This window comes from Ovis aries, chromosome 16 (genome assembly GCF_016772045.2).
Source record: "Ovis aries strain OAR_USU_Benz2616 breed Rambouillet chromosome 16, ARS-UI_Ramb_v3.0, whole genome shotgun sequence".
NCBI classification, from domain to species: Eukaryota; Metazoa; Chordata; class Mammalia; order Artiodactyla; family Bovidae; genus Ovis; species Ovis aries.
This window is the reverse complement of record NC_056069.1, coordinates 36,170,638-36,198,013: the sequence shown is the minus strand read 5'-3', so window position 1 is coordinate 36,198,013 and position 27,376 is coordinate 36,170,638. Positions and strand designations below refer to the sequence as shown.

At 43.5% G+C, this 27,376-nt stretch overlaps 1 protein-coding gene across 1 annotated transcript in view; it reads left to right on the top strand.

Moving 5' to 3' along the window:
- Positions 1 to 27,376, top strand: part of EGFLAM (EGF like, fibronectin type III and laminin G domains) — a 189,197-nt gene that overhangs the window by 111,371 nt on the left and 50,450 nt on the right. The window contains exons 8-12 of the mRNA XM_004017034.5: positions 20,827 to 20,942; positions 21,539 to 21,857; positions 22,513 to 22,613; positions 24,043 to 24,143; positions 26,326 to 26,470. Of these exons, the coding sequence (XP_004017083.3) occupies positions 20,827 to 20,942; positions 21,539 to 21,857; positions 22,513 to 22,613; positions 24,043 to 24,143; positions 26,326 to 26,470 (782 nt within the window). The remainder of the gene's footprint in view (positions 1 to 20,826; positions 20,943 to 21,538; positions 21,858 to 22,512; positions 22,614 to 24,042; positions 24,144 to 26,325; positions 26,471 to 27,376) is intronic.

The window sequence follows — 27,376 nt, the reverse complement described above, 5'->3', positions numbered from 1 at the left end:
AATCCCTATGCTCACGGACCTTACATTATAGTCAGGGCAGGCAGAAGGTGAAGAGATAAAATTAGCAATGTAGATAGCATGTCAGATGGTGAAAGAGCTGCGGAGAAAAATGAAACAGGGAGGCCTATGTACAGTCAGAATAAGCCTCCTGAGAAAGTGATATTTGAGTAAGAAGGACTGGGTGAACTCTGGATAGATCAGTGTGTATCCATTGATCTACCATCTGTCCATCCACCTGGAGGCAGAGCTCCGAGGTAAATGCTAACCTGACACATAATCATCCTGGGGTGTTCATGGAAGGGCAGGGGTGCCAGTGTGGCTGGGTTAGGGGGCTGTGAGGGTGAAGAGTGGAAGGAGATGAGGTCAGAGAGAAGGAAGTCACAGTTGGTGGAGGCTGATTAGGACCTTAGTGGAGGCCATTGGACTTTGAGCTTTCTTGGAAAGAAAGGCTGGGAGACTGGGAAGACTGGGAGAGCTGGAGGGCAGGACGGACTTGACCAGAGGGGCAAAAAGACCTTACTTAGGTTTCAACAAAATCACTCTCATCTACAAGAAAGAAGGACTGTTGATGGCAAGGATAAGAATGGCGGGATCATTAAGGAGACCATTGCAGTAATCCCCAAGCAAAATAGCTTTTTTATTGTTTCTAAATAGTAAAAGTAATCCATACTTATGATTAGAAAAAAATATGAGCAATATAATATGTGAAAAAGTGAAAAATCAAGATGAAAATGTTCTCTAATCTTAGCATCCAGACATAACCATTATTAACATTTTGGTCCATAATCATCCAGAATTTTTAAAAACCCAACATGAGGCCACAGTGCATATACTGTATAACGAAAAATTATTCTGTTACACAGAAAATACTGTGCAACAAAATACTGTGGAAGTGTTAGTCACTCAGTCGTGTCTGACTCTTTGCGACCCCATGGGCTGTACCTACCAGGCTCCTCTGTCCATGGAATTCTCCAGGCAGGAATACTGAAGTGGATTGCCATTCTCTTCTCCAGGAAATCTTCCTGACCCAGGATTGAACCAGGGTCTTCTACACTGCAGGCAGATTCTTTACCATCTGAGTCACCAGGGAAGCCCCAAATACTTCTTTAAGTATACATCTTAAATATAAATAAGTATAGCTTACATCATTAATTTTAGTGACCACAGTATATATTACTGTAAAACTCTCCCACATTTATTTAACTAATTCCTTATTGATGGACTTTTACATTGCTTCACTAAAATATATAAAACTGGGCCACTTGATGGTTCTCTTACTTATCTTTTGGCTTGTCCAAGTTTGCGTTACCCCTTGGATACCTTTTTGAAGGAGGGTAGGTCAGGACTGTTGGTTATCTCTCCTTAAGTTTATCAATGGATAGACCAATGTGTGTAGTCAGTTCATAACATGGAAGGCCTTTGAAGTCCAGCTTTCTTCCTGCTATTCTAACCATTATTAATTAGATGTTTTGATACATAGTATCCATGGGGCTTCCTTTGTAGCACAGTTGGTAAAGAGACTGCCAGTAATATAGGAGACTGGGGTTCTATTCCTGGGTTGGGAAGTTCCCCTGGAGAAGGAGATGGCAACCCACTCCAGTATTCTTGCCTGGAGAATCCCATGGACAGAGGAGTCTGGGGGGCTACAGTCCATGGGGTCGCAAGAGTTGGATATGACTTAGTGACTAAACCACCACCAGCCATGCTAAAGCATGGTGTTCATACACAATTTGGGGACAAAAAGCTTAACAAAAATCACCTGCTATGTGGATGTAACTATTTTTGAAGTTCAGGTCTCATACAAGAGGTTTTGTTGATTCCACCTCCTCCTTCCCACTTGCATGGAGGGTCATTAGTGTTGCCAACTAAATCTAACCGTAAATATAAGCATGCTATTTACCATGTTTCCAAATGTAAGTGTATGTCCATTATGGCCCAGTGAAATGTTTTTCCCAACATTAATTTTGATCCCATGGTTATGGAGGGATTCCAAAAACCCATAGATTCTGAGGATCACAAACATTAGGGAATGACCAACGATTGCTTCTCAGGAGGATGAGTGAAGACTGATCCCCAGGTGGCAGTAGTTCACAAGTCACCCAGCAGATGGCGATAGTTCACAGACTTTCAGAGCCTGAGAGCCCTCTAGCATCATCAGTTTGAAGTCTCTTGAGGTGCTTGGGATTAGGATGAAACAGAGAGGTTTCCTAAGCTGCTTCAGATGACTGACTTCTTCCATGGTTATCTAGTTCCACTGAAATGAGAGAAGGCAGCTAATTTTAGCTTTTAACTGTAATGGAGAGAAAAGTCTACAAGCAAAAAGTGAAATCTCTTCTGTAATCTGAGACTTTGATAATATCTTACTTATAATCAAGGCCAAGCCCTAATGATAAAAAGAACTGATTCAATAAATTTATCTCTAAAATAAAATGAAATAAAGGGCTGTGAAATTCAGAGAGAATTAGAACAATGAAAAATGGAAGAGTGCGAGATAAAAACTACAAACAACTGGAAATTAAAATCAGATTTTTCTTGATTGTTTTCACATCAGACATCACCATTGGTCATTCCCTACATTAATCTGGAGACTGTTTGGTGATGTTCAAGAAAGTAAAGAATTTAGTTTCTGAGTCTACAGTGATTATGTCTCTTGCTTAAATATTCACTTGGCAATTCATTTTTAAAAAATGTGTATTAAGTCTTAGCAGTAAGTAAGATATTGCCCTTGTGGATCTTATATGTGGGAGAATCAGTCCCTGTAAGGAAGTAGAGAATGAAGTAAATAATTATTGTATTAGCCTACATGAATAATGGGCTTCCTTGTAGCTCAGTCGGTAAAGAATCTACCTGCAATGCAGGAGACCTGGGTTCGATCCCTGAGTTGGGAAGATCCACTGGAGAAGGAAGTGGCAACCCATTCCAGTATTCTTGCCTGGAGAATCCCATGGACAAAGGAGACTGGCAGGCTACAGTCCATGGGGTCACAAGAGTTGGGCATGATTTAGCAACTAAACCACCACCACCACATGAATAATATATCTTTAATGTCATATATTAAGAGGAAAAGAGAGGGGCTGAGAGGGCATGGAGGATGCAGGAGCTACTGTTTGGGACAGGCGACCAAGGAAGCCTTCTCTTCAAGAGAGATTTGAGCAGAGCTCTTCCTTGTGGAAGGAGCAGCAGGTGCAAAAGTCCTGGGGGTGAGAGCAGGCTTGGGATATTCTACAAACAATAAGGAAATACAGTTAAGTGAGACGAATGATAGGGAAGTGAGGTCAGAAAGGTAGTCAGTGGCCACGGTCAAATCATGTCCAATCTTGTTCTGGTGAGGACTTAGGGTTTTATTCTAAGTTAGATGCAAAGATATTAAAGTGTTTTGAGCAACAGAATGGTTGGTCTGATCTACATTTTAACTGGGACCACTGGCTATAGTGTGTGGAAATCAGCAGAGAAGATGAATAGAGAGACAGTATATTGCTCGAAGGAGAATATATATGAAAAGAAAAGAGACTCAAACCCAAATCATGGAATTCGGGGACCCACAGGTTGTTTAAGGACCCAGCCAAGCTTCCACGATTTTCTGATAAGGAACTATCACCAGATCATATGACTAGTTCTAGGTCACTGTTAGTTGCCATGAGTGTTAGTCATGGCACTTTCTGTCCAGCGCTCCTGGCATTTCCCTCCCTCCCCTCTGTGCAGAGACCCCTCTTGCAGGCATGATTGGGCCTTTCCATGTAAGAGCAGTGTCACGTCTTACCATCTGACGCTTCGTTTCTCACCCATCTCCTGGGGATTCGTAGCTCCTGTTTAGAGCTGAGGGACTTTTGTTTCCATGATCCCAAGTGGGGACCTTCCACATGAGTTTCCTGAGATGCTTCCTCCATCGCAAGACTTTATGTCTTTCAGCCGGAAGTTCTAGGATTCTTCTCCTCTCTTGGTGCTTCCAAGAGCTCCTTCTGATTATGAACATGTACTGAGTCCTGCTGCACACCCACCTCGTGAAAACCCTGTGCTTAGACTGATAGCGTTCTGTGCAGTCAGACAGTGGTCTAGAGGGACCTGGTTATAAACCTGATGGAGATTAAGAATCTTTGGGGATCAGTGTTTCCAGATCTTCCGTTGCAATAGGTCCCTGCAGGATCTTTGTTTCAGATCTTTCTCATGCGTTTCTTACAGCTGCCTGAATGCTCAGCTTTATTTTGGGCACCATAGGCTATGATTTTCAACTGAGGGAGATTTGGTCCCTTATGGGGCACTAGGCGGACTCTGGAGACATTTTTGACTGTCTCAGCTGGGGAAAGGTGCTACTGGCACCTTGGAGAGAGAGGCTGGGGATACTGCTAAATACCCTACATTGCACAGAAACCCACCCTCAAAACACACACACAAACACACGCACACACACACACACACCAAAAAGTGATTCAGCCCAAACTGTCGGTGGTGCTGAGGCTGAGAAATCCTATTACAAGTCAAAAATAAAATGAGAAAATCTAAGCCTTGCTCAAAATAAAATGGCAATCAGGCTGGAAAATTAACTGACGTTCAGAAAATCAACTTGAGTGAAGAATTTTTCTCAAACTTTTTTGGATGGCAGCCCACAGTAAGAATATACAATTCTCATAGCAGCCTAGAGCACACAAATATATCTCTAAATACGTGTGTGTGCGTGCAAACGCCTCACAGAGCAGTACTCACGGATGCTAAATTCAGAGCTTTATGTGTTTCATTTGGTTCCATTTTTGAAAACTGTGGTCAGGTCCCAGTGAGTTATTTTTACTCTCTGCTAATGGGTTTAAAATGTGCAGCTTGAATAATAAGGAAATTGAATACAGTTTCATATAAATAACATATCAGCCCTTTAAGGCATAGAGTGAGGATGGATTCTCTATCGAAGTTACCAAAAAGGATCAGCCCTTAATTCCACAAGTATTTTTGCCACATCCTTGTCAAAGAGAGTTGAGCCAAGACTTCCCTCCCAAGGTTCAGGACCCAGTCCAGGGAGCAGACACTTGGTGGGCAGCATACAGAAGGGCTCTGCCGCACAGGGAGGAGAGTGGTTTGTTTTGTGGATCTGGGAGCTGGGAGGTGGGTTGGCAAAGATTCCACGGTGATGTGTTGTTGGGCATGGCTGGGAAGAGTTGAGTGGGATTTCTCCAAAGAGGATGGGAAACAGGAGAATCCAAGCAAAAGGATTTCTGGATTGAGTGATGAGGGAGGTCTTCAGGGGTGCGCAGGGGCCCGAGAGACAGAGGGGCACAGAGGGAGAAAGCAGAAAGCCCCTGCACTCTCTGCTAGTGCGTGTGCGCTCAGGCGTGTCCAACTCTTTGCCACCCCATGGACTGTGGCCCTCCAGGCTCCTCTGCCCATGGGATTCTCCAGGCAAGAATACTGCAGTGGGTTGCCATTTTCTCCTCCAGGGGATCTTCCCCACCCAGGGACCTAACTGGCGTCTCTGGCGTCTTCTGCATTGCAAGCGGATTCTTTACCACTGAGCCACCTGGGGCTAATGTAAAAGCGTCTCCATTGGCTGTTCCTCTCCTGATCCTCACTGTTTACAGGATCAAGGCCACACCCCTTAGCCCAACATCCACCATCTTCCACGGTCTTAGCCCCACTAGCCTCTCTACCTTGTTGCCCTTGGCCTCATAGCATGAGGCCTCCACCCTGGCCAATGGGTCCTAGCTCCACTCACTGTCCCCGGGAGGCTGCCTGTGCTGCTCTGTGCTGCTGGTGGTTTAGTCGCTAAGTCATGTCTGACTCTTGCAATTCCGTGGACTGTAGTCTGCCAGGCTCCTCTGTCCATGGGATTCTCCAGGCAAGAATACTGGAGTGGGTTGCCATTTCCTTCTCCAGGGGGTCTTCCTGACCCAGGAATTGAACCCAGGTCTCCTGCATTGCAGGCAGATGATTTACCAGCTGAGCTAGGAGGGAAGCTTGCTCTGTCCCTTTCTCTTATTCCCTTGCTCAGCAGATTCTAGATGGTATTTTCTGAGGGTGTAGGTTTCAGATCCCTGCAGAAATTTTTCCCTTAGAAAGTGACTCATGGTGAGTCCACTGGATAATTCCATTTAGACAGTGAATTCTCGGCGTGGGTATGTCGTGATTTTCTCTCTGGTGGAGAAAGTTTTGTGAGGCTTCAATGCTTGGAGACCCTCAGTGGCACCCCTGGTTCCTCCTCTACTCTCTGTGTCTTGATGTAATCAATATGCCACAACATCTATTTGAAAACCAGACCAGATGACTCATGCTTCCATTCATTTTGAAAACGTTTCTTGGGCACAGCTAATCTCACGTCTCAGGGAGAGGCTGGCTTGCTCCTGCCACAGATTCTCCATGGAGTTTTCAATGAGTTGTTGAGCAGGATTGGGGGTTGGATTGAAGGCCAAAACCAGCCTCCCTTCCCTGATTTAGGACTGGCTTTTATGACAGTATTTACAAGCAGGAGTTGTTTTCATCGTGATGGGGCACTAATGGGCCCTCCCTAGCTCAGTTATCACCAACGGTCTCTTCCACAAGGCTGTCGTCTGGGGCCGTGCAAGCTTTGGGGATGTGAGTTTGCTCAAGATGGTTGAATGTATTTTTTGTGTGCTTTCCCTTCCAGTTTCATTGAGATAGAATTGATATACCACACTGTAAAAGTTGAAGGTGTGCAGCAGAATGGTTTACCACAAATACCTCATGAAAAGATTATCACAGTAAGTTTAGTGAACATCCGTCCTCTCGTATAGGTACAAAATTTAAAGAAATAGAACAATTTTTTCTTGTGCTGAGAACTCATGATTTACTCTGTGAACAGCTTTCATATATAATATATAGAGTGTTAATTATATTTATGATGCTTACATTATATCCCTGGTCCTTATTTATGCTTTAACTGGAAGTTTGTACCTCTTGACTGCCTTCATTTAGTTTTCCCTCCTGCAGTCCCCATCTCTGGTAACCGCAAGTCTGACGCCTTTTTCTGTGAGTTTGTTTTTCTTTGCTTTGGAAGTAGAATTGACTCACAACACTGTATTTCTTCCTGATGTGATACCCAGCATAGTGGTTTCTATACATTTCAAAATGAACACCAGTTATGATATGTCCCTGTAGAAAGATGTTACATGACTTAGACGGTAGTATGTGAAATAAGTAAGACAGGGGAAGACAGATACTATATGATTTCATTTACATATGGACTCTACAAAGCAGAATCAAGTGAACAAGCGTCACAAAGCAGAAGCACAGATGCAGACAGAGAACACACAGGCGACTGTCAGAGGGCAGGGGGCGGGTGGGGAGGAGAGAAGTGAGAGAAGTGAAGAAGAGGCACAAACTTCTATTTGCAGAACAAACGAGTCACAGGTGTGAAATGGACAGCAAACGTATTTTTAAATCACTTCTATTTCGCCTATGTACAAAGTTGTTTGAGAATATTTACACACACACAAACACACACACACTCACACATATTAATGAAAGAGAAATACTATGATCAGAAACCAAACAGGTGACACAGTTGTTATGAGATGAGATAGTTAAGTCCTGGATGTCACTACACTCTGGATTTCCTATTAGCAAAGATGAGAAAGAAACCAAGTTCTGAGAGAACTCTCCATGTGTGACCAAAGGATGCAAACCAATATTCCAGTGAAAACAGTGGTTTTTTTCTGGATACAATTGCAAGAAGAAATTACCAAAGGAATCATTATATAAGGAATATTGAGCAATTGTAATGAATACTGACTATAATAGGAAAAGGAGTATGTCAAGGCTGTATATTGTCACCCTGCTTATTTAACTTACATGCAGAGTACATCATGAGAAATGCTGGGCTGGAAGAAGCACAAGCTGGAATCAAGATTGCCAGGAGAAATATCAACAACCTCAGATATGCAGATGACACCACCCTTATGGCAGAAAGTGAAGAGGAGCTAAAAGCCTCTTGATGAAAGTGAAAGAGGAGAGTGAAAAAGTTGGCTTAAAACTCAACATTCAGAAAACAAAGATCATGGCATCCAATCCCATCACCTCATGGCAAATAAATGGGGAAACAGTGGAAATGGTGGCAGACTTTATTTCTCTGGGCTCCAAAATCACTGCAGATGGTGACTGCTGCCATGAAATTAAAAGATGCTAACTCTTTGAAAGGAAAGTTATGACCAACCTAGACAGCGTATTAAAAATCAGAGATGTTACTTTGTCAACAAAGGTCCATCTAGTTAAGGCTATGGTTTTTCCAGTAATCATGTATGGATGTGAGAGTTGAACTATAAAGAAAGCTGAGCACCGAAGAATTAATGCTTTTGAATTGCGGTGTTGGAGAAGACTCTTGCAAGTCCTTTGGACTGCAAGGAGATCCAACCAGTCCATCCTAAAGGAGATTAGTCCTGGGTGTTCATTGGAAGGACCAATGCTGAAGCTGAAACTCCAATACTTTGGACACCTGATGTGAAGAGCTGACTCATTTGAAAAGACCCTGATGCTGGAAAAGATTGAGGGCAGGAGGAGAAGGGGACAACAGAGGATGAAATGGTTGGATGGCATCACTGACTCAATGGATATGAGTTTGGGTAAATTCCGGGAGTTGGTGATGGACAGGGAGGCCTGGCGTGCTGTGGTTCATGGGGTCGCAAAGAGTCGGACACAACTGAGCAACTGAACTGAACTGACTATAAAAGTGGTTTGAATTGTGGTTTTATAATGAGGAAAAAAAAATGCTTTGCATGACTCTTCTCAGTCTCTCTCTTCTGCCTCCTGATTCTAATTGCAAGATTTGAACCAAGCCCTGTCTGATGCTAAGCCAATTGGAGATTGCTACCTGCACCCCACCCCATCTCCCCACCCCAGTCTCTCCCACACAACCCATTTTTCACTCTCTGCTTTTCTAGATCATTCCCATCAGCATGCAAACATGTATTTCATACTCACAGAAAAGACTTCCTGAACCCCGCAGCCCCTCCACCTACTGTCTTATTTCTCTGCTTTCCTTCAGGCTAGAGTTATTGAAAGTGAAAGTGAAGTCGCTCAGTTGTGTCCGACTCTTTGTGACCCCATGGACTGTGGCCTACCAGGCTCCTCTGTCCATAGGATTTTCCAAGCAATAGTACTGGAGTGGATTGCCATTTCCTTGTCCAGGGGATCTTCCCAACCCAGGGATCGAACCCAGGTCTCCCGCATCATAGACAGACGCTTTACCATCTAAGCCACCAGGGAAGTAGAGTTATTGAAACATCTACATTTACTGTTTCTACTTTTTTCCAGCCTCCCATTAACTCAGCTCACTCCAGCCTGCTTCCAGTCCCACCACTCATGTGAAGAGCACCAAGGACTCCATATTTCCAAGTATAAATTCACCCCACGAACAGAGAACATGCCATTAAACTTGTTAAAATAATGTTTTAATGATAATGAATGTTTTTATACATCTGACTATTAGGACAAATTGCTAGTAGTATTATAGAATAATAAAATCAGATAACTCAAACAATTGATGAAAGTGAAATTGTTAGCCACTCAGTCATATCTGACTCTGTGACCCCACAAACTGTATAGCCCAGCAGGCTCCTCTGTCCATAGGATTTCCCAGGCAAGAATACTGGAGTGGGTTGCCACTTCCTTCTCCAAAGGATCTTCCCGACCCAGGGATCAAACCCCAGTCTCCCACATTGGAGGCAGAGTCTTTGCTCTTTGAGCCACTAGGAAAGCCAATACACTTGATATATATCTTGCAGAACGAGAAGAGCTCTCACTTTTTAAGCCTTGTTATCCTCCTAATGCTATGGACAATGGTTTTCTGTTATTAATAGTCAGTTGAGAATTACTGCTAAACTCCCAGTGAAAAAGAATGATTAGGCACTTAAAACATTTCCACATACCAGATTAAAGCTGGTCTTTCAACAGACATTTTATTTTACATTTATCATGTGCAGAGCACCCTGCAAGAAGATTTAGCTCTAACAGACAACAGTCATTCACTCGCTCTCTTATTTAAATGATACGAGCCTGCTGTATATGTAACCCTGCCAGACACTATTGCTTGCCTATCTAAATTGTACACTGCCCGCTCCACCTCAGGTCCTGAATAGCCCTACAGAATGTTGTCAGTAAATTAGTATTCATTATTCTCTGGAGTTACAAAAGTTCCACATTTGAAATTTTCAGCACACCATGATGAAATATGGCCTGAGGTTATCCTGCTGGGTTTACAGCCACCTCTCGCATCATGCTTTGCCTGTGTGTCTCTGCCATCGCAGGTAGTAGAGAAGCAGGTACCTAACACCTTGGTTTCTGGCCATCTGCTTATCTTTCTACGGCCGCATTATCTTTAGAAAGGGGGCCTCCAGGGCTGAAGGATACAGTGGGTTGTGCTTGGTTGACTGGTTTATGTTCTTCAAAAGACAACTCTCCACAGGGGTTATGCAATTGGCGCCTCCTCTGTGTGTGCGGGCATAAAGATAAAGGAGTCGGGGAAGCTTTGAGATGAGGGCTCTCGAGGTCATCTGATGCCTGGCATGCCATTCTTGGGCTGTAGTCAAATAAGAGTTTCATGAAGCATGATGAATGGGAAAGAACAAACATATGCGCCTATGGCTGGTTCTTAAGAGCCACTGTCTCCCAACCACCCCGCCCCTACCACCATAGAATTGTACCCATAAATTACTTCATTCAGGTGGAAAGAAAAGAACCAGAAGGATTGTTTGTGGAACAGGGAGGAGTGAAGGAAACCATTCAGCATTCTTGCAGACCCTCCGAGTCCCTGTGTCACCAAGGCTGCAGTTGGGGTTTTGAGGATGCTCAGTGAGTCACACTTCCTCTCCTGGTCCATTTTCTGAACCAGTTGAGAAATAAGAAATAAACTCAGAAGATACAGAATGGAATATTTTCCATAATTATGATAAAGGCTGGATCAGAGGACATTGTTTACTCTTAAGGCACAAGCTCCCTTTTGCCCAGTCCAGCCTATGGAACCCACCTGAGGGAAAGTTTGGGCTTGCAGAGAGATCAGTTTTAATATCTTCCCAGGTCACTGCTTTCCACTTGTCGAGGCGGAGAGGGAAGGTGGGGAGAGGACCCATTTGCCCCCAGTTCCTCCCCACCTCCCAGGTCCTTTGATAGATGAGCTTCACTCTGTTTGGAAATATGGACCAAATGCTTCTACTCAGCATCTGTCTCTGCCTCTGTAGGGAGGGAAAAGGTTGGCCAAGCATCCAGCAGTATTTCAGGAAACTTCTCATGACTGCAGCCTCAGGAGTGGAGAATGAGTGTTCCTTTCTCATCCTTCACAAGAGTGGTTAAGTAAAGGGTCCCAAATACAACCTGGTTCTTATGAATGAAGATGAACTCTGATAAATGATAGCTCACATCATCTAGGAGGCTTATAATGTTGAACAAAGTTACAATCCCCAAGGTGTGTAACTTCTGTGCTAAACCAACTCCTTTTTTCTTTTTTATCCACATAAGTGAAATTCCCTGGTTGTTTCTTTTTCAAACTTCTCTTGGAGGAATGGATGCCTGTAATATGTCTAAATCAACAGGGTAAACTTTAGGATCACAGAAAGTTAGTGCCAGCAGGTCATCAAATCCAATCCCATTCCTTATTTTATTAGAAACCATGAGACCCAAGGAGATTAAATGACTCATTCAAGGTCACACAGTCACTTATGTCTCTTTCCCAATTATTGGTTTCCATGACTAGGGTATTTCCAACTATATCATGTTGATACATCAGAAAAAAATGGTATAACCTCTATAAAAACAAGCACATAGGTTTTTAAAAAATAAGTCATCCCTTAATATAGAAATTTGTCTTTTGTTTATCAATCTTCCTCATGGCAATAACCCTTGAACTTGTTTTGTATTCAGTCAATGGTTTGACTATTCTCGTTCTAAATAAATGGCTCTTTTTTTTTTTTTTTAATGTTCTCTTTTCCTAATTAACAAAGTGCCAAGCGGAGAGAGATAAGTTATGCACTTTAATTACAATAACCCCAGGCTATGGGGAGAATACTTATCACTGGCTTGGACTGAATGTTCTGTGCTCACTTAGAAACATCACTGGCAAAATCTTCAGAGAAGCAGTGGATTTGAGATCTGAGGAGGTGGGGCCATTAGAAAACAAGAGTGGGGTCTTCATTCGAGCTGTCTTCATGCTGTAACTGTCTCATCCTCTCTCCGCTCATTTCCTTCCTATTAAAATGGGGAGTGGTGATGATTGTGAGACAAGAAGAGATACTGCAGCAAGCACTGGAGTGCAGTATCCAGAGTCCAGAACCATAGGTCAGCTCTGCCACCGATGAGCTGCCTCTCTGGGCAAGTCACATGGCCTCTCTGAGCCTCAGCTTACTCCTCTGTGAAACTGACTTGTTGTGCTCGCCAGTCTCCAAGGTCTTTCTACTAAACTTGTCTTTGACTCTAAGACTTTGTAATTCCACATTCTCGTCCCACTCTTATCTCACACCCTTTGTCTCCCCAAACAGAGCAGTAACCTCTGGCTTCAAAGAGATATGTTACATACAGTGTCAAACAGAAGCAAAGATTATAGAGACTAAGTAATCTTATTCGCTGAACAAGACATGTCTTATTTTCCTTGTCAAAATGAGCAGAGAATGGAGTCATTTGTGTTCTCATCACGGTACCATCTCACAGCGGTGGCAATGGTCCTTTCCTTCAATGTAGAGTTTCCTTCCTAGGATGAGTTAAGGGGCAGGACGAGGACTCAGTTACCTTCCCTGGCTCCACTATATCCGTCTGGCTGAAGTGCCTTATATGCTTGGTGTCGAGACATTTGTATGCTAGAGTATTCTGGGTATCGAATTCAGGGTCATACGGCCTGCTTCTGGTATTGAATTTTCCGCTCATGAGATGCATGACCTTGTATTAAGTTCACATCTCTCCTGTGGCCTGAGTTTCCACATTTATGAAATGAGAATTTTGGACCCAATGGTCTTCCAACTCTAAACATCTAGTTCTGGGCTGGGGAAGGAGACAGGAATGGTGACAGTCTGGGGAGAATGTTGTTGGATTTGGGGGCAGCATCTCACCACACAAGGATTTGTCCCCAATATTCCACCACTTAAACAGACGTAACCAGGTGGGCTAGGACAGGGCAGAGACAGACTGCCACTGTCGCGCCGTGCCGTGCTGCGAGTGTCTCCATGCCTGGTGGACGTCTTAGCTGTTGGCGAATGTGTGAAGCGTGAGTTAAATGGAGGATAGGGAGGCATCTCAAGAAATCTAAAATATAGTCCTGCCCTCAGGGCGTTCACATTTGAGTTGAGAAACACAAGGATTCCAGAAAGTGTAAATGCCATTTTAAATATCCATTGAATTCATTAAACTATGGATGCTTATTCTGAGCTCAGGATTAGAGACATATCCGTGGGTGAACAGCCCCACCGAGGAGAAGATGGAAGAATTGTTCTATAGGACTTGGCAGCTCCATCTTTTCTGGAGTCACCATTTTTTCCCCATGAATAGTCTGATGTTCTCTTTTTAAAATATTGCTTGATTTTGGTCTTTGGATGATACACATTCAGCTCTGTCTCTACAGAGTGCATGCAACTGGAAGGGTAGGTAAACTACATGTTATGATACAGGAAAGGGGAAATTAGGTGATGTGGAGAAGAGCATTAACCAAAGTCTTGTGGTAAGAAAACAAGTTGTGTTCACGAAACAACTAGTAGACCAGTTTGGCCATTGAGACTTTGGAAGAGGGGAAAAAAAGAGTCAAACTACAATTTGGAGTCAGATCATAAGTGGCATGTGAGTGAAATTTGCTCAGTCCTGTCCGACTCTTTGCAACCCCATGGACTGTATAGTCCATGGTATTCTCCAGGCCAGAATACTGGGGTGGGTAGCCTTTTTCTTCTCCAGGGGATCTTCCCATCCCAGGGATCGAACCCAGGTCTCCCACATGGCAGGCAAATTCTTTACCAGCTGAGACACAGTGAAGCCCAAGAACGCTGGAGTGGGTAGCCTATCCCTTCTCCAGTGGATCTTTCCGACCCAGGAATCGAACCGGGGTCTCCTGCATTGCAGGCAGATTCTTTACCAACTGAGTTATCAGGGAAGCCCCATAAGTAGCATAATGTAATCAAAAAGAGACTAAGGATAAAGTTGTTTACTGTCTGTGTGCCTTTGAGCAAGTTATTTAATCTTTCTCAGTTGATATCTCCACATGGTAAAATGTTAGTAATAATATCTATTTATCAAGATTTGGCAAGGATAATAGAAAGAATATATGCACAGCTCCTGGCACAATAAAAATGATAAATAAATGTTAATTTTATAAATCCCAGCCTCCTGCACAGTGGTGTCTTCTCTTACAGGCAATGGGAAAACAGTGACCAGACAAACCTGGCTTTTGGTTAGGCCAGACCTAACTGAGAGAAAGTATTTTTTTGTGTGTGAAAAAGACAGTCTTTTGATCTTAGTCAAACCACTTAACTTCCCTGAATTTAATTTACTTATCTGCAAAATGAAATCTACCAGACTTACACTGCAGGAGAATTGTAAAGTTTAGGAATGTATGGTGTGAAGCACCCGACAGTCCCTGTCTCTATGAGAGAGGCGGTAGGTTTCCATAAACAATGGTGACGGGATAAAGGAGGAAAAAGAGGAGCTGTGATCTTTGTTGTTCAATGTCTCAATGCAGCGCACCATGCTTCCCTGTCCTTCACCATCTCCCTGAGACTGCTCAAACTCATGTCCATTGAGCTGGTGATGCCATTCCAACCATCTCATCTTCTGTTGGCCCCTTCTCCTCCTGCCTTCAGTCTTTCCCAGCTTCAGGGTCTTTTCTAATGAGTCGGCTCTTGGCATCTTTGGCCAAAGTATTGGAGGTTCAGCTTCAGCTTCAGTCCTTCCAATGAATATTCAGGGTTGATTTCCTTTAGGATTGACTGGTTTGATCTTCTTGCTGTCCAAGGGACTCTTAAGAGTCTTCTCCAACATCACAGTTCAAGAGCATCAATTCTTCAGCGCTCAGCCTTCTTTATGGTCCAACACTTACATCCAGACATGACTACTGGAAAAACCACAGCTTTGACTATATAGACCTTTGCCGGCAAAGTTCTCTGCTTTTTCAATATGTTGTCTAGGTTTGCAATAATTTTTCTTCCAAGAGGTAAACGTCTTCTAATTTCATGGCTGCAGTCACCATCTGCAGTGATTTTGGAGCCCCCCAAAATAAAGTCTGTCACTGTTTCCGTTGCTTCCCCATCTATTTGCCATGAAGTGATGGAACGGGATGCCATGATCTTAGTTTTTTGAATGTTGAGGTTTAAGCCAGCATTTTCACTCTTCTCTTTCACCTTCATCAATAGGCTCTTCAGTTCCTCTTCACTTTCTCCCATAAGGGTGGTATCTTCTGTTTATCTAAGGTTATTGATATTTCTCCTGGAAATCTTGATTCCAGCTTGTGCTTCATCCAGCCTGGCATTTCGCATGATGTACTCTGTATATAAGTTAAATAAGCAGGGTGACAATATGCAGCCTTGACATACTCCTTTCCCAATTTTGAACCAGTCCTTTGTTCCATATCCAGTTCCAACTGTTGCTTCTTTACAAAAGCATACAGGTTTCTCAGGAGGCAGGTAAGGTGGTCTGGTATTCCCATCTCTTTCAGAATTTTCCACAGTTCATTGTGTTCCACATAGTCCAAGGCTTTAACTTGGTCAGTGAAGCAGAAGTAGATATTTTCCTGGAATTCTCTTGGCCTCTCTATGATCCAGTGGATGTTGGCCGTTTGTCTGGTTCTTCTGCCTTTTCTAAATCCAGCTTGAACACCTGGAAGTTCTTGGTTCACATACTATTGAAGCCTAGCTTGGAAAATTTTGAGCATGACCTTGCTAGCATGTGAAATGCGTACAATTGTGTGATAGTTTGAACATTCTTCGGTATTGCCTTTCTTTGGGGTTGGAATGAAAACGAACCTTTTCCAGTCCTGTGGCCACTGCTGAGTTTTTCATATTTGCTGGCATATTGAATGCAGCACTTTAACAGAATCATCTTTTAGGATTTGAAATAGCTCAGCTGGAATTCCATCACCTCTGCTAGCTTTGTTCATAATGATGCTTCCTAAGGCCCACTTCACACTCCAGGATGTCTGGCTCTAGATGAGTGATCACACCATCGTGGTTATCTGGGTCATGAAGACCTTTTTTTGTATAGTTCTTCTGTGTATTCTTGCCATCTCTTCTTAATATCTTCTGCTTCTGTTAGGTCCATAGTATTTCTGTCCTTTATTGTGCCCATCTTTGATGAAATGTTTCCTCGATATCTCTGATTTTCTTGAAGAGATCTCTGGTCTTTCCTGTTCTATTGTTTTCCTCAGTTTCTTTGCATTATTCACTTTATTTAGTCACAAGTCATGTCTGACTCTTTTGCAACTCCGTGGGCTGTAGCTCTCCAGGCTCCTCTGTCCGTGGGATTTCCAGGCAAGAATACTGGAGTGAGTTGCCATTTCCTTCTCCAGGATTGTTCACTTAGGAAGGCTTTCTTATCTCTCCTTGTTATTCTTTGGAACTCTGCATTCAGATGGGTATATCTTTCCTTTTCACCTTTGCCTTCCGCTTCTCTTCTTTTCTCAGCTATTTGTAAGGTGTCTTCAAACAACCATTTTGCCTTTTTGCATTTCTTTTTCTTGACGATGGTTTTGATCTCCTTCTGTACAAGGTTACAAACCTCTATCCATAGTTCTTCAGGCTCTCTGTTTATCAGATCTAATCTCCTGAATCTATGTGTCATTTCCACTGTATAATCATAAGGAATTTGATTTAGGTCATACCTGAATGGCCTAGTGGTTTTCCCTACTTTCTTCAATCTAAATGCTGAATTTTGCTACCAAGAGTTCATGATCTGAGTCACAGTCAACTCCTAGTCTTGTTTTGGTTGACTGTATAGAGCTTCTTCATCTTCGGCTGCAAAGTATATAATCAATCTGATTTTGTGATCATTGAGATTCTTTAATTCTTAACCAAAGAGCCTGGACATCTATTTTGTAGGCAGTGGGAGTCTGAAAATGTTTTTCCGGATAGAGCATTATAAGATGAAATGCAGAGAGTCTCGACATCCATGAGAACAGTAACTATGTAACAGTGACTAGACTGTGCAGGGGCCAAGAGTGAGCACCCAGGAGGCACAGAGACCCACCTACTGAAGATAAATCCATCTCTCTCCATGCATGTGCGATAGTAATTCTTTTATTACCATTTGAATTCTTTCTAATGAAATTCAACAATTCTGAAAATATAAAAGAGACAAAGAAAAAATCGAGAGTGATGAGGGTGAGATGAAAGAGACAGGGAGAGAGACAGAAAGATACAAAGATGCAGAGAGACAGGAGAAGGGGGAGCTGTCCCCCCCGGGGGCTTCCTGGATGTTTGTATGTAGACATCTGGCACACAGCTGTGCTGGCTGGATGCAGGTGGCTTGAAAGAATTTGCATCTAGGTATAAATCTGGCACCAACAGACTTGAATTTTCAGCTGACATGTGGGCTGCTTTAAATAAAACTAGGAAATTGGTGTGGAGGTGGTGAGAAAAGCTCCACCAAGACATGCCTCATACCTGAGAAGAGGACCTTCCCTGCCGTGTGTGGATCACCTGCTGACCACATGCTCCTCTTCCTAAGACAGGAGAAGATGTCTGGTCAGCAGTGTGCCCACTGAGCAGGCTTCCCACACTCCCTTTCTGTCATTTCCTTCAGTTTCATGGTCAATCTGCTTGCTATTTTTCTTAGAGGAGGGTGAGTTTGCTTTTATGAGAAAAATGTTTGGCTTAGTTTATTCTGAAAGCAGATTTGTCTTTACGTTCAATTTATGTTTTTAATGTCATTTTCTTTCTTTTTACTAATCATTCAATAACTAATGATCACCAGTGACCTACAAAAGTGAGTTTCTGTTGCCAGAGTTGTTACAGCCATAAAGTTCAGTACCTGGTTTGTCTGAATTAGGGAAGGCAGCTGATACCTTACCCTAAGGTAAGCACTCTTACTCTAAGCCACCAGGAGCCCCATGGGGGCGCTAGGGAGCAGCACTTTGAAAGACTCTCAGACCATGAGGGTAGGGCTTCCTGTGTTTAGCCTGAGTCAGGACTTTCAGATCAGTAGATTTTTCTGGATGACAGCTGAATAAAACTGTTAATCTGACCATCCCTCAAGGAACAATAAGCTGTGTTGTCCCCTACAAGTTTTTCTCAACCCACCTTTCAGTTTTGAAAGATCTTCCTGTCCTATGGATGGAAATGGTTGACATCCAAGATGTCACATGGGACCCTTTTTTTTTTCCTGGATGTGTTTGCTGTAGAATAATGTCTCTTTCTTATTTTAAAGAACTTTTAATGAAATATCTCATGCTGCTGCTGCTAAGTCGCTTCAGTTTTGTCCGACTCTGTGCAGCCCCATAGACAGCAGCCCACGAGGCTCTGCCATCCCTGGGATTCTCCAGGCAAGAACACTGGAGTGGGTTGCCATTTCCTTCTCCAATACATGAAAGTGGAAAGTGAAAGTGAAGTCAGTCACTCAGTCATGTCCGACTCTTAGTGACCCCATGGTCTGCAGCCTACCAGGCTCCTCCGTCCGTGGGATTTTTCAGGCAAGAGTACTGGAGTGGGGTGCCATTTTCTTCTCCAGAAATATCTCATACATCAAAAGTATATTTATACACATATTAGTTTATGCTTTTGTATAATATATAAATGCTCATGGGTATCCAGCACCTACCTTAAGAAATAGAATATTTTAGAGTACTTTCAAAGACCCTGAATGTCAACCTCATTCATAGTCCTCTTCTAACCTTTCCCAGGTATTTTTGATCATTGCCTTGTTTTTCTTTTCTTTTTTAAAAAATATTTATCTGGCTGCATCAAGTCTTAGTTGCAGCACCCAGGATCTTCAGGGCATCATGTGGGATCTTTTTCATTATGGCTCACAGGCTCAGTAGTTGTGGCACATGGGCCTAGTTGCTCCACCACATGTTGGGTCTTAGTTCCTTGACCAGGGATTGAACCCACATCCCCCGTATTGCAAGGTGGATTCTTAACCGCTGGACCACTAGGGAAGCTCCCTGCTTTACTTATCTTAAGAGTTTAAATTACATACACAATAGGTCTTCCATACTGATCTGTGGTTGGCTGAAACCATGGATGCAGAACCTGCAGATACCGAGGGCCAGCTGTGCTCTGGCATTTTATATAAAGAACTTGAGTGTCTGCAGATATTGGTATCTAAGTGGGTCCTGTACCCTAACTCAAAATATACATGTATGTTTGTGTTAGTTGCTCAGTCATGTCCAACTCTTTGCAGTCCCATGGACTATAGCCCGCCAGGCTCCTCTGTCCATGGAATTCTCTAGGGAAGAATACTGGAGTGCGTTGCCATTCCTTTCTCCAGGAGATCTTCCCAACCTGAGGATCACACATGGGTCTCCGGAATTGCAGGCAGATTCTTTATCGTCTGAGCCACAAGGGAAGTCTGCATGTGTGTATGTATCCTTAAATAATATATAGTTTTTCTTGCTGCTGATTTTTATGTAAGTGGCATCAAACTGGTATGTTCCTTGGCAACTTGCATTTTTTTTGCATAAAATCATGTGAGATTAAACCATGTTGACTCATTAAATGTCTCAACTAAATGTTCATCCAATGCCTCAACTAATGCCTCAATTAAATGTTCATTCATCTTCCCTGTTACATAGTATTCCACTCCATAGATATTTTAATTCACTTATCCATTCTCTGTTGATAGATATTTGGGGTGTTACTGTTATTATAAATAGCAAATTTGGCAGGTTCTTTTGTACTATTATAAATTATGATGTTGCCAATGTGTTATGCTCCTGTCTCCTGGTACACATGGGAAAGATTTTCTCCATATTTTGTAAGTGGGAGTGAGATTGCTGGATCAAAAGGTATGAACATTTTCTCCTTCATTAAGTATTTCCATGTGTTTTGCAAAGAGGATATACCAGTTTACACATCTGACATCAGAGTATGAGTCTCCATTGATTCCATCCTTGGCAATACATTTTATAATTTTAATTTTTAATTGTGAACATATGATAGCACATTTACAAGAGACTTGAAAAATTCAGAACAAGGTTACATATAATTCCACTATACGTTACAATTACTTTTTTTAAGTAGATAAATTAAGGTTTTTAGTTGGAGTTTCAATATCAAAGTCTCAAAAGTTAGTAGAATGCGTGTACATTCTATTATTCCTTCTCTGTAATAGAAGATTCTTCTCTTCTATTACAGAGAAGTAGGATGATATAGTAGACCTGAAAAGCACTGTGAGCCAATTTGACAATTAAGATTTATACAATTTTCACACAATGGTAGGATACAAATGCTGTTCAAATCCATAGACTGTAAACCAGGAGACACTGGAACACATCCAGGGACATAAAACACGGTGCGAAAATTTCATGGTCTAAAGGTAGCAAGACATTTTTCCCAGGCCCTGCTGTGCGGCATGTAGGATCTTGGTTTCCCAACCAGGGGGTGAACCCGTGCCCCTGCATTGGACGTGTGGCGTCTTAACCACTGGGCCACCAAGGAGCTCCCCTTGGCAATATTTTTTATTATCTGACTTTTGTCTTTGCCAGTCTTGTTGGTATAAAATGGCAGCTCTTTCTGCTTTTTATGGGCATTTCCTTACTTATGAGATTAAATGTTTTCCATATTTTTTTGCTCAATATTGCTTCCTCTTCTGTGTTGAATTCCTTGTGTGTTTCTGATGTATCTCCATCCATTCAGTACAGCTGTGTATGGGCTATGTTAGGATGGAAAAGGGAGCAAAGGCAGGTGCTGACTGCAGGCTGCTGCTTTCTCTACGAAGGTCCTGAGGAATCTGGAAGTGGGCGCTATGGACCCCATTATGCAACCGACACAGAGGCTGGCGAGGATGATGACACATTTGAAGATGACTTAGATCTGGATATTTCCTTTGAGGAGGTAATAAGAAGTCCTGCTTTATAAGCCTGGGTGTTTTTCTTTCCTTGCTGAACAAAGCGGTTTAGTCAATGGACCACAAGCATCTTAATTAAGAGTTACTTAAATTGGCTCATTTGCTTCTAAAACGTGTTTATTTCCTCTGACTATTAGTCTGCAGGTGATTGTAAATGAATAGTAACTAGATACCAACTATGCCGATGTTCTAAAGTCAGCCTCTGCTTGTTGACTTCACCATTTGGCAAAAGCATATTTAGATTCCAAGCAAGTGAAATTTTATAAAGTCAGTATTGATAAGGAAATGAACAATTCCTTGAAAAAGTAATGTGCCTTAATGATGTTGTAATAAAGATAAATCATATAATATCAGTTTTAGCACTGATTTTCTGAGTAATACAGGGGAAGGTACTTAAAAGTCTTGAGCCTGAAGTTCTTTATCTATAAACTGGAGTCAGTACTATTTGCCGTCTCTACCTCCCAAGGTTTTGGGAAATATCAAAATAACTATAGTTTCATGTATTAGACATCAACCATAAATAAGGCAGTCTAATTACTTGCTCCATGTTAATCCTGAACTTCTTTTCCTTCTCTGTCTTTAGGTTAAACCACTTCCTGCTATCAAAGAAGGGAATAAGAAATTTTTTGTGCAATCCAAGATGGCACCTCGACCGAACCCAATGACTGTTTCTAGGCTTGTCCCCCCAACCCCAGCATCTCTCCCCACAGCTGCAGTGGCTCTGCAGCCCACTCCAGTGGACAGGAAGGGAAAGAATGGTGTGGCTATGATGCCAAGGCTTTTTGACATGTCTTGTGATGAAACTCTTTGTTCTGCTGACAGCTTTTGCGTCAATGACTACACCTGGGGGGGTTCTCGATGTCACTGCAACCTGGGCAAAGGTGGTGAGAGCTGCTCAGAAGGTAGGTGCCTGGGGGAGTGGGTGGACAACATGGGGTGGGTTAACCCTATAGGGAGCCAGAGAGCAGTGTTGCAGTCCACACAAGGTTCCTTCTTGTCCTTTTCCTAAGATAAGCCCTTTCTTCATGTTTTAGTTATTAAACTAGCTAGTTAGCAATACAGGGCACATGTGAATCTTCCGTTGCTCCTAGTTGGATAGCAGCCCTATTCCTGTATGTGCCAAACATGTACTCCTTTTGGAGCAATGCATAAATCATCCCAATGGCACCTTGGGAGTGGGTTTACTTTTGTGACACCTCTTCTACAAAAAATATAGCAGAAATCTGTGCGTGAAGGTTAAGAAGGATACTAGTTGAGCCAACATATATTACACAGTTGTGCAATGTGAAAGTAGGTGTCAGTAGCCTTTAAGCCACTGATTTCTTTTTAGAGTGGCAAGTAACAATCTCCAAAGATCTGATTTCTCTCTAAGAACTTCGGGAGCTCAATGCCCCCAGGAATGAGAATCCTAGGGGTAAAGAGTAGAGAAGTGAAGATGGTAAGCTAGGCTTAGTAGACAATCAGAATTTTTACTTAATGACATCCAAGCAATGGCGTTGTGTATTGATGTTATGCATTTGAAGAAGTGAGCAAACAGCATTCTTTTTCTTTTTTCAGATATTGTTATACAGTATCCTCAGTTCTTTGGTCATTCCTATGTAACGTTTGAACCTTTGAAGAACTCTTACCAGGCATTTCAAATTACTCTTGAATTTAGGGTAAGAAGGATTAATCCTTTTATGAGTGCCTGTTGGACACCTTAACACAGCAATGTGCTGCATCAAAGGGAGAAGGAGAAGGGGAGAGGAAGCAGAGGGTGGACGCATTCACAGGGCAGCGAGAACGATGGACACATTTGCACACTCGAGGGTGGCACCAAAGGGAGAGTGGGTTGTGTATGTTACCGGACTATGGAAATGGCTGGTCTGAAAGTTCCCGAGGAGAATGTTTGGGTTCCAGCCATACTGCACATGTTGACCTAAAAGATGAGAATTACGTTTCATTCAGCAGATTTGCTGAGGACTTACAGGGCTTTCCTGGCAGCTCAAATGGTAAAGAATCTGCCTGCAATGCAGGAGACCAGGGTTCAGTCCCTGGGTTGGGAAGACCACCTGGAGAAGAAAATGGCAACCCATTCTAGTACCCTTGCCTAGAGAATTTCATGGACAGAAGAGCCTGTTGGGCTACAGTCCAATGAGATCCCAGAGAGTTGAGCCCAACTGAGTAACTAACACTTTCACACTTTAAGCCTAATAGCTCTGAGAGACTATTCCCTGGGCATAATGTCCTCAAGTCCATCAAATAAAACATAATTCTCAACTGTTAGGTTGTGCATTTGTTTTTTCAGTTGACTTTCATAATCGTGACCAGGCCAGGATTTCAGAAGGCATAAATGCATTCTTCATCCCCAAATCCCTTTTACTGGAAGCCCAAACAATCTTCCTTGTTATGACTGCACCTGCACAAAACCAGCTATATGCAGCCCTGGCAGGTGGTGACAGCCCAATAGATGCTCTTCACTATGAATCAGCTGCAGTGCCTTCAGCTTAAAGGCATTCTTTTGGGCATCTCAGATGACAGGACTGGGTTTGGAGATACGGAAACAAGTCCCCTTTAAGGTCAGAGTGCTGAGAATCCACAAGATGACTTGTCCCAGTCTAGGGCAGGCAGCATGGGTGAAAACCAAACTAGTCCATGCGCTGCTTGTTTGTCTTGTTCTCCTAATGCAAGGAAAGATGCAAATGTGCTTGGGAAGTAAAAAAAAAAAAGAAGGAAAAACTGGAATGCTCTTTGGTGAGAATAGGATTTGACGAGGATGAGAGCAGCCCCCGTGGGACCACGGCCTCTGTGCACATGGTTCCCTGAGGCTTTGCTGGTGGGTCCAGGAAGAGTAAAGAGTGGGTCAGATATGGGGCTGCCTTCCTCTCACGTCACTGCCAAATTCCTCATACACTGTTTATATTGCTGCCCCTTGTTTATTGAAAATGAACTGGAACTATGTACCTGGGAATTAATTGGAGTCTGCATGCTTGTAAATAGGACCTCTGGGGAGATGCTCGAGTTTCGTGTCCATGAGTGTTTGTGGGTGGCCCTCTGTGGAAGCGGAGATGCTCATTATTCGTGTGGCTTTTGTTTGTGTAATAACAGGCAGAGGCAGAGGACGGCTTACTTCTCTACTGCGGGGAGAATGAGCATGGCAGGGGGGATTTCATGTCCCTGGCTGTCATCCGGCGCTCGCTCCAGTTCAGGTGATTCTTGGCAGAAACCCCTGGAATGTTTAACACTACCCTACAATATGTTTTCCTTTCTGTACTGTGAACAAAACCTATACTCGATTTATAGTGTAAATAAAGGAACTGTGTATTATGGAGCCTGGACCAGTCCACTAAATACTCGGGTATCCTCTGAAATTTGAGTCTGGAACCTTGTGATCATTCATTCACTCAACAGCAAATGTTTTCTTGAGCCCCCACAGTGTACCTGGCCCTGCGGTAGTGCCTGGGGGTGCAGCAGTGAGCCAAAGCCCATCAAGTTCCTTCTTTCCCGGAGCTCTGGTGGATGCGATGGGAAGAAGCCTGGGACCTTCTCCTTGTCCCCTGCAGTAGATTCAGCTGACAGCCACAGAGCCCAGAGAGGAGCCCACAGCCTCCTGGAGGTTCCTAGAGAGTCAGACCATATCCCCATCTTCCCTCCAGACTGTGATGGACTGTTTGACTTACCTCCTCTGCCCAGATCATTTGTGTCCCAGTGCATCTTGGAAGCCACCCACCTTTGGTTTCTGTGTGGTTTTCTGGAGGCAGAGCTCTGTAGATGTGCGAGGGTTTTAATCATCCTCAGAGAGGCGTACATGGGACTATTTGATGAGGTCAGCCAAGTGCTTCTCCATGGCTTACTGGTCAAGAGTCCCCATGATAACATTCCCTGGTGACCTGACCTTCAACAAGTGACTTAACCCCTCCAACTCTGTGTTACCTCCCAAGGTTACTGTGAGGATTAAATGCATTAATACATAAGAGTACTTAGAGCAGTGCCTGAACCATAGCAAGCACTCAGTAAGCACCAACCATTATTGTTTTTTGATTATTTCAGCACCAAAATTACTTTTGGTTAAGAGAGATAAGACTGTCTGCGAAGCATTCCACACGGGGTAGAAAATGCCCCTGCCCCCTGCATCCTTTGCTAAATGCATTGCTTGATGGGAGATTGAGTTCAGCTAGTAGGATCCAGGGCAGTGGTCCCTAACCTCGTGGGCTCTAACGCTTGGAGGATCTGAAGGACTGCGCTAGCCCTGCTGGTTATTTGCCAGTAGCAGCTCTCCATCTCTGCAACTCCTACTGTGTGATTCTGAGAGCACCCCCTCTAGGTGAGCCAGTGCTGCAGTGCCTCTCCAAGCCATTCCTGCCCGCTGAGGATCAGGAGACATAGGGAGGCCTGCAGCCGGCTGCAGTTAGTGCACATCCTGGAGAGGACAGCCTGTGTGTCATGGCCAGAGTCCCCTCTAACAGCCTCGGGACCTGAGGGGGAGGTGCTATGGTGGTTGCTTAGAACTTGGCTGGAAGGGGTCAGAATTCTAGATGTCAGGTGTAGTGACCGGAGGGCGCCCCAGGACATACGGAGGTTGGGGGGAAAAAAATAAGAATAATGCAACTGTCTGAGAATGCTCCTTCTCCACCCACACCCGCTCTGAGCCGCAGCTTCCCATGGAAACCACACCTGCACTCAGGCCCAGCTGAACACAGATGGCGGTGCTGCCCAGCTTGCCAAAATAAGTGTGAAGACTCGTTTGGGGTTTTTTTTCAACATTTTATTAATATCACTGAGGCTGTCATTTGGGAGTTGTGGGAAGTCCCCAGAGAAATCCCCGGATGCAGAGTGACTCAAGCTCTAATTCTCCTCACCTTGAATCCATGTTTAGTATCCAGCCATCTCTGAGAAGGAGAGAGAGGATCTTAGCTGCCCAGGATTCTCTGAGTTACAGAGAAAGTCGGGTTAAAGGAGGCCCCACGTTGAAAGGTCCTACAGGCAGACTCAAGACAAGACTGAGGTGGTCCTAGGGAAGAGGCGTCTTTCTAAGGAAGTTTTTCTGTATGCGAATTTAAACAGCCCTTGATACCCATAAGCCTAACTCTGAACAGACTGGCTCTCAATGAAGCTATTACCACCCTGGAAATATCCATTGAGTCTGAACACAGTAGTGAGCTTCCCTGGTAGCTCAGCTGGTAAAGAATCCGCCTGCAACGTGGGAGACCTGTGTTCAATACCTGGGTTGGGAAGATCCCCTGGAGAAGGGAATGGCTACCCACTCCAGTATTCTGGCCTGGAGAATTCCATGGACTGTGTAGTCAGTCCATGGGGTTGCAAAGAGTTGGACACAACTGAGCGACTTTCACGTTCACTTTGATCTAAGAGTTTTCTTTTCTTCCCCCACAGGTTTAACTGTGGAACTGGGGTCGCCATCATTGTAAGTGAGACCAAAATCAAACTCGGGGGCTGGCACACCGTTACACTCTACAGAGATGGGTTGAACGGGCTGCTGCAGCTGAACAATGGCACCCCAGTGACAGGCCAGTCCCAGGTGAGTGCGTGCCTCATTCGTACCCTCCCGCCCAGCACTCTGGGAGGATCCCACTGCAGAGAGCTGGCAGATGGACTGTTTTGCATGGTATACTCAGGCAACCCAGCTCTGCCAGCTTTTCCATTGAAGGTGGGCTTTCAGGGCTCATGTCCATCCCACATATACTGAGGAGGGGGACTGAATATGCAACATCGTGGCCCTGGGTGTAGGGACATGCAGGAGGCTTGTACCTGAGGACATGTTCTTTTTCTACAAGGACATCAAAGCCAGATGCAGAGGAAGGCTCCTATTGGAAGAATTGAAGCCATTATTAGTGCCAAACACAAAGCTCACTTTTAAGACGGAGGTGTTGTAATCCTGTGACTTTAGAAAATCATCCCGAAAGGTTCACTTGGTTCAATATGCAGGCATAATCCATTCATCCACCTTTTTTGGGGCCATGATTATAGGAAGTGGTAAAACAATTTAACTGTTGGGCTACTCAGCGAATCACCTAGGTATTCACATATTTGTCATGCTCTGAGCAATTTTAGGACTGTGCTTAGAATAAATAGTTTGGATTAGCAACCTGCCAAGGAACCAAGTCTGTAATTATAATCAGGCAGGTGTTTGTATTCTCTGAGGAAAAGAGTAGCTAGAAAGCCTTTGTGTATATGTGTGTAGCTTTCTCCTTCCTAGGCTCTTCATATTCTTTGCTGACAAGACAAGTTGTATAAAGGGTCATGACTTGCTACTAAAAAAAAAGAATAGAATAAAAAAACCTCATCATTTGGATCCCAGTGATTCCAAAAGAACAAGAATACAAATGTAGTGAATGTGAATCCAAGATCATTAGACAGATATGCATATATTTCTAAGGAAGGGAAAGAGAGGATAAATGCACTGCAGACTCAATAAATGCCAGAA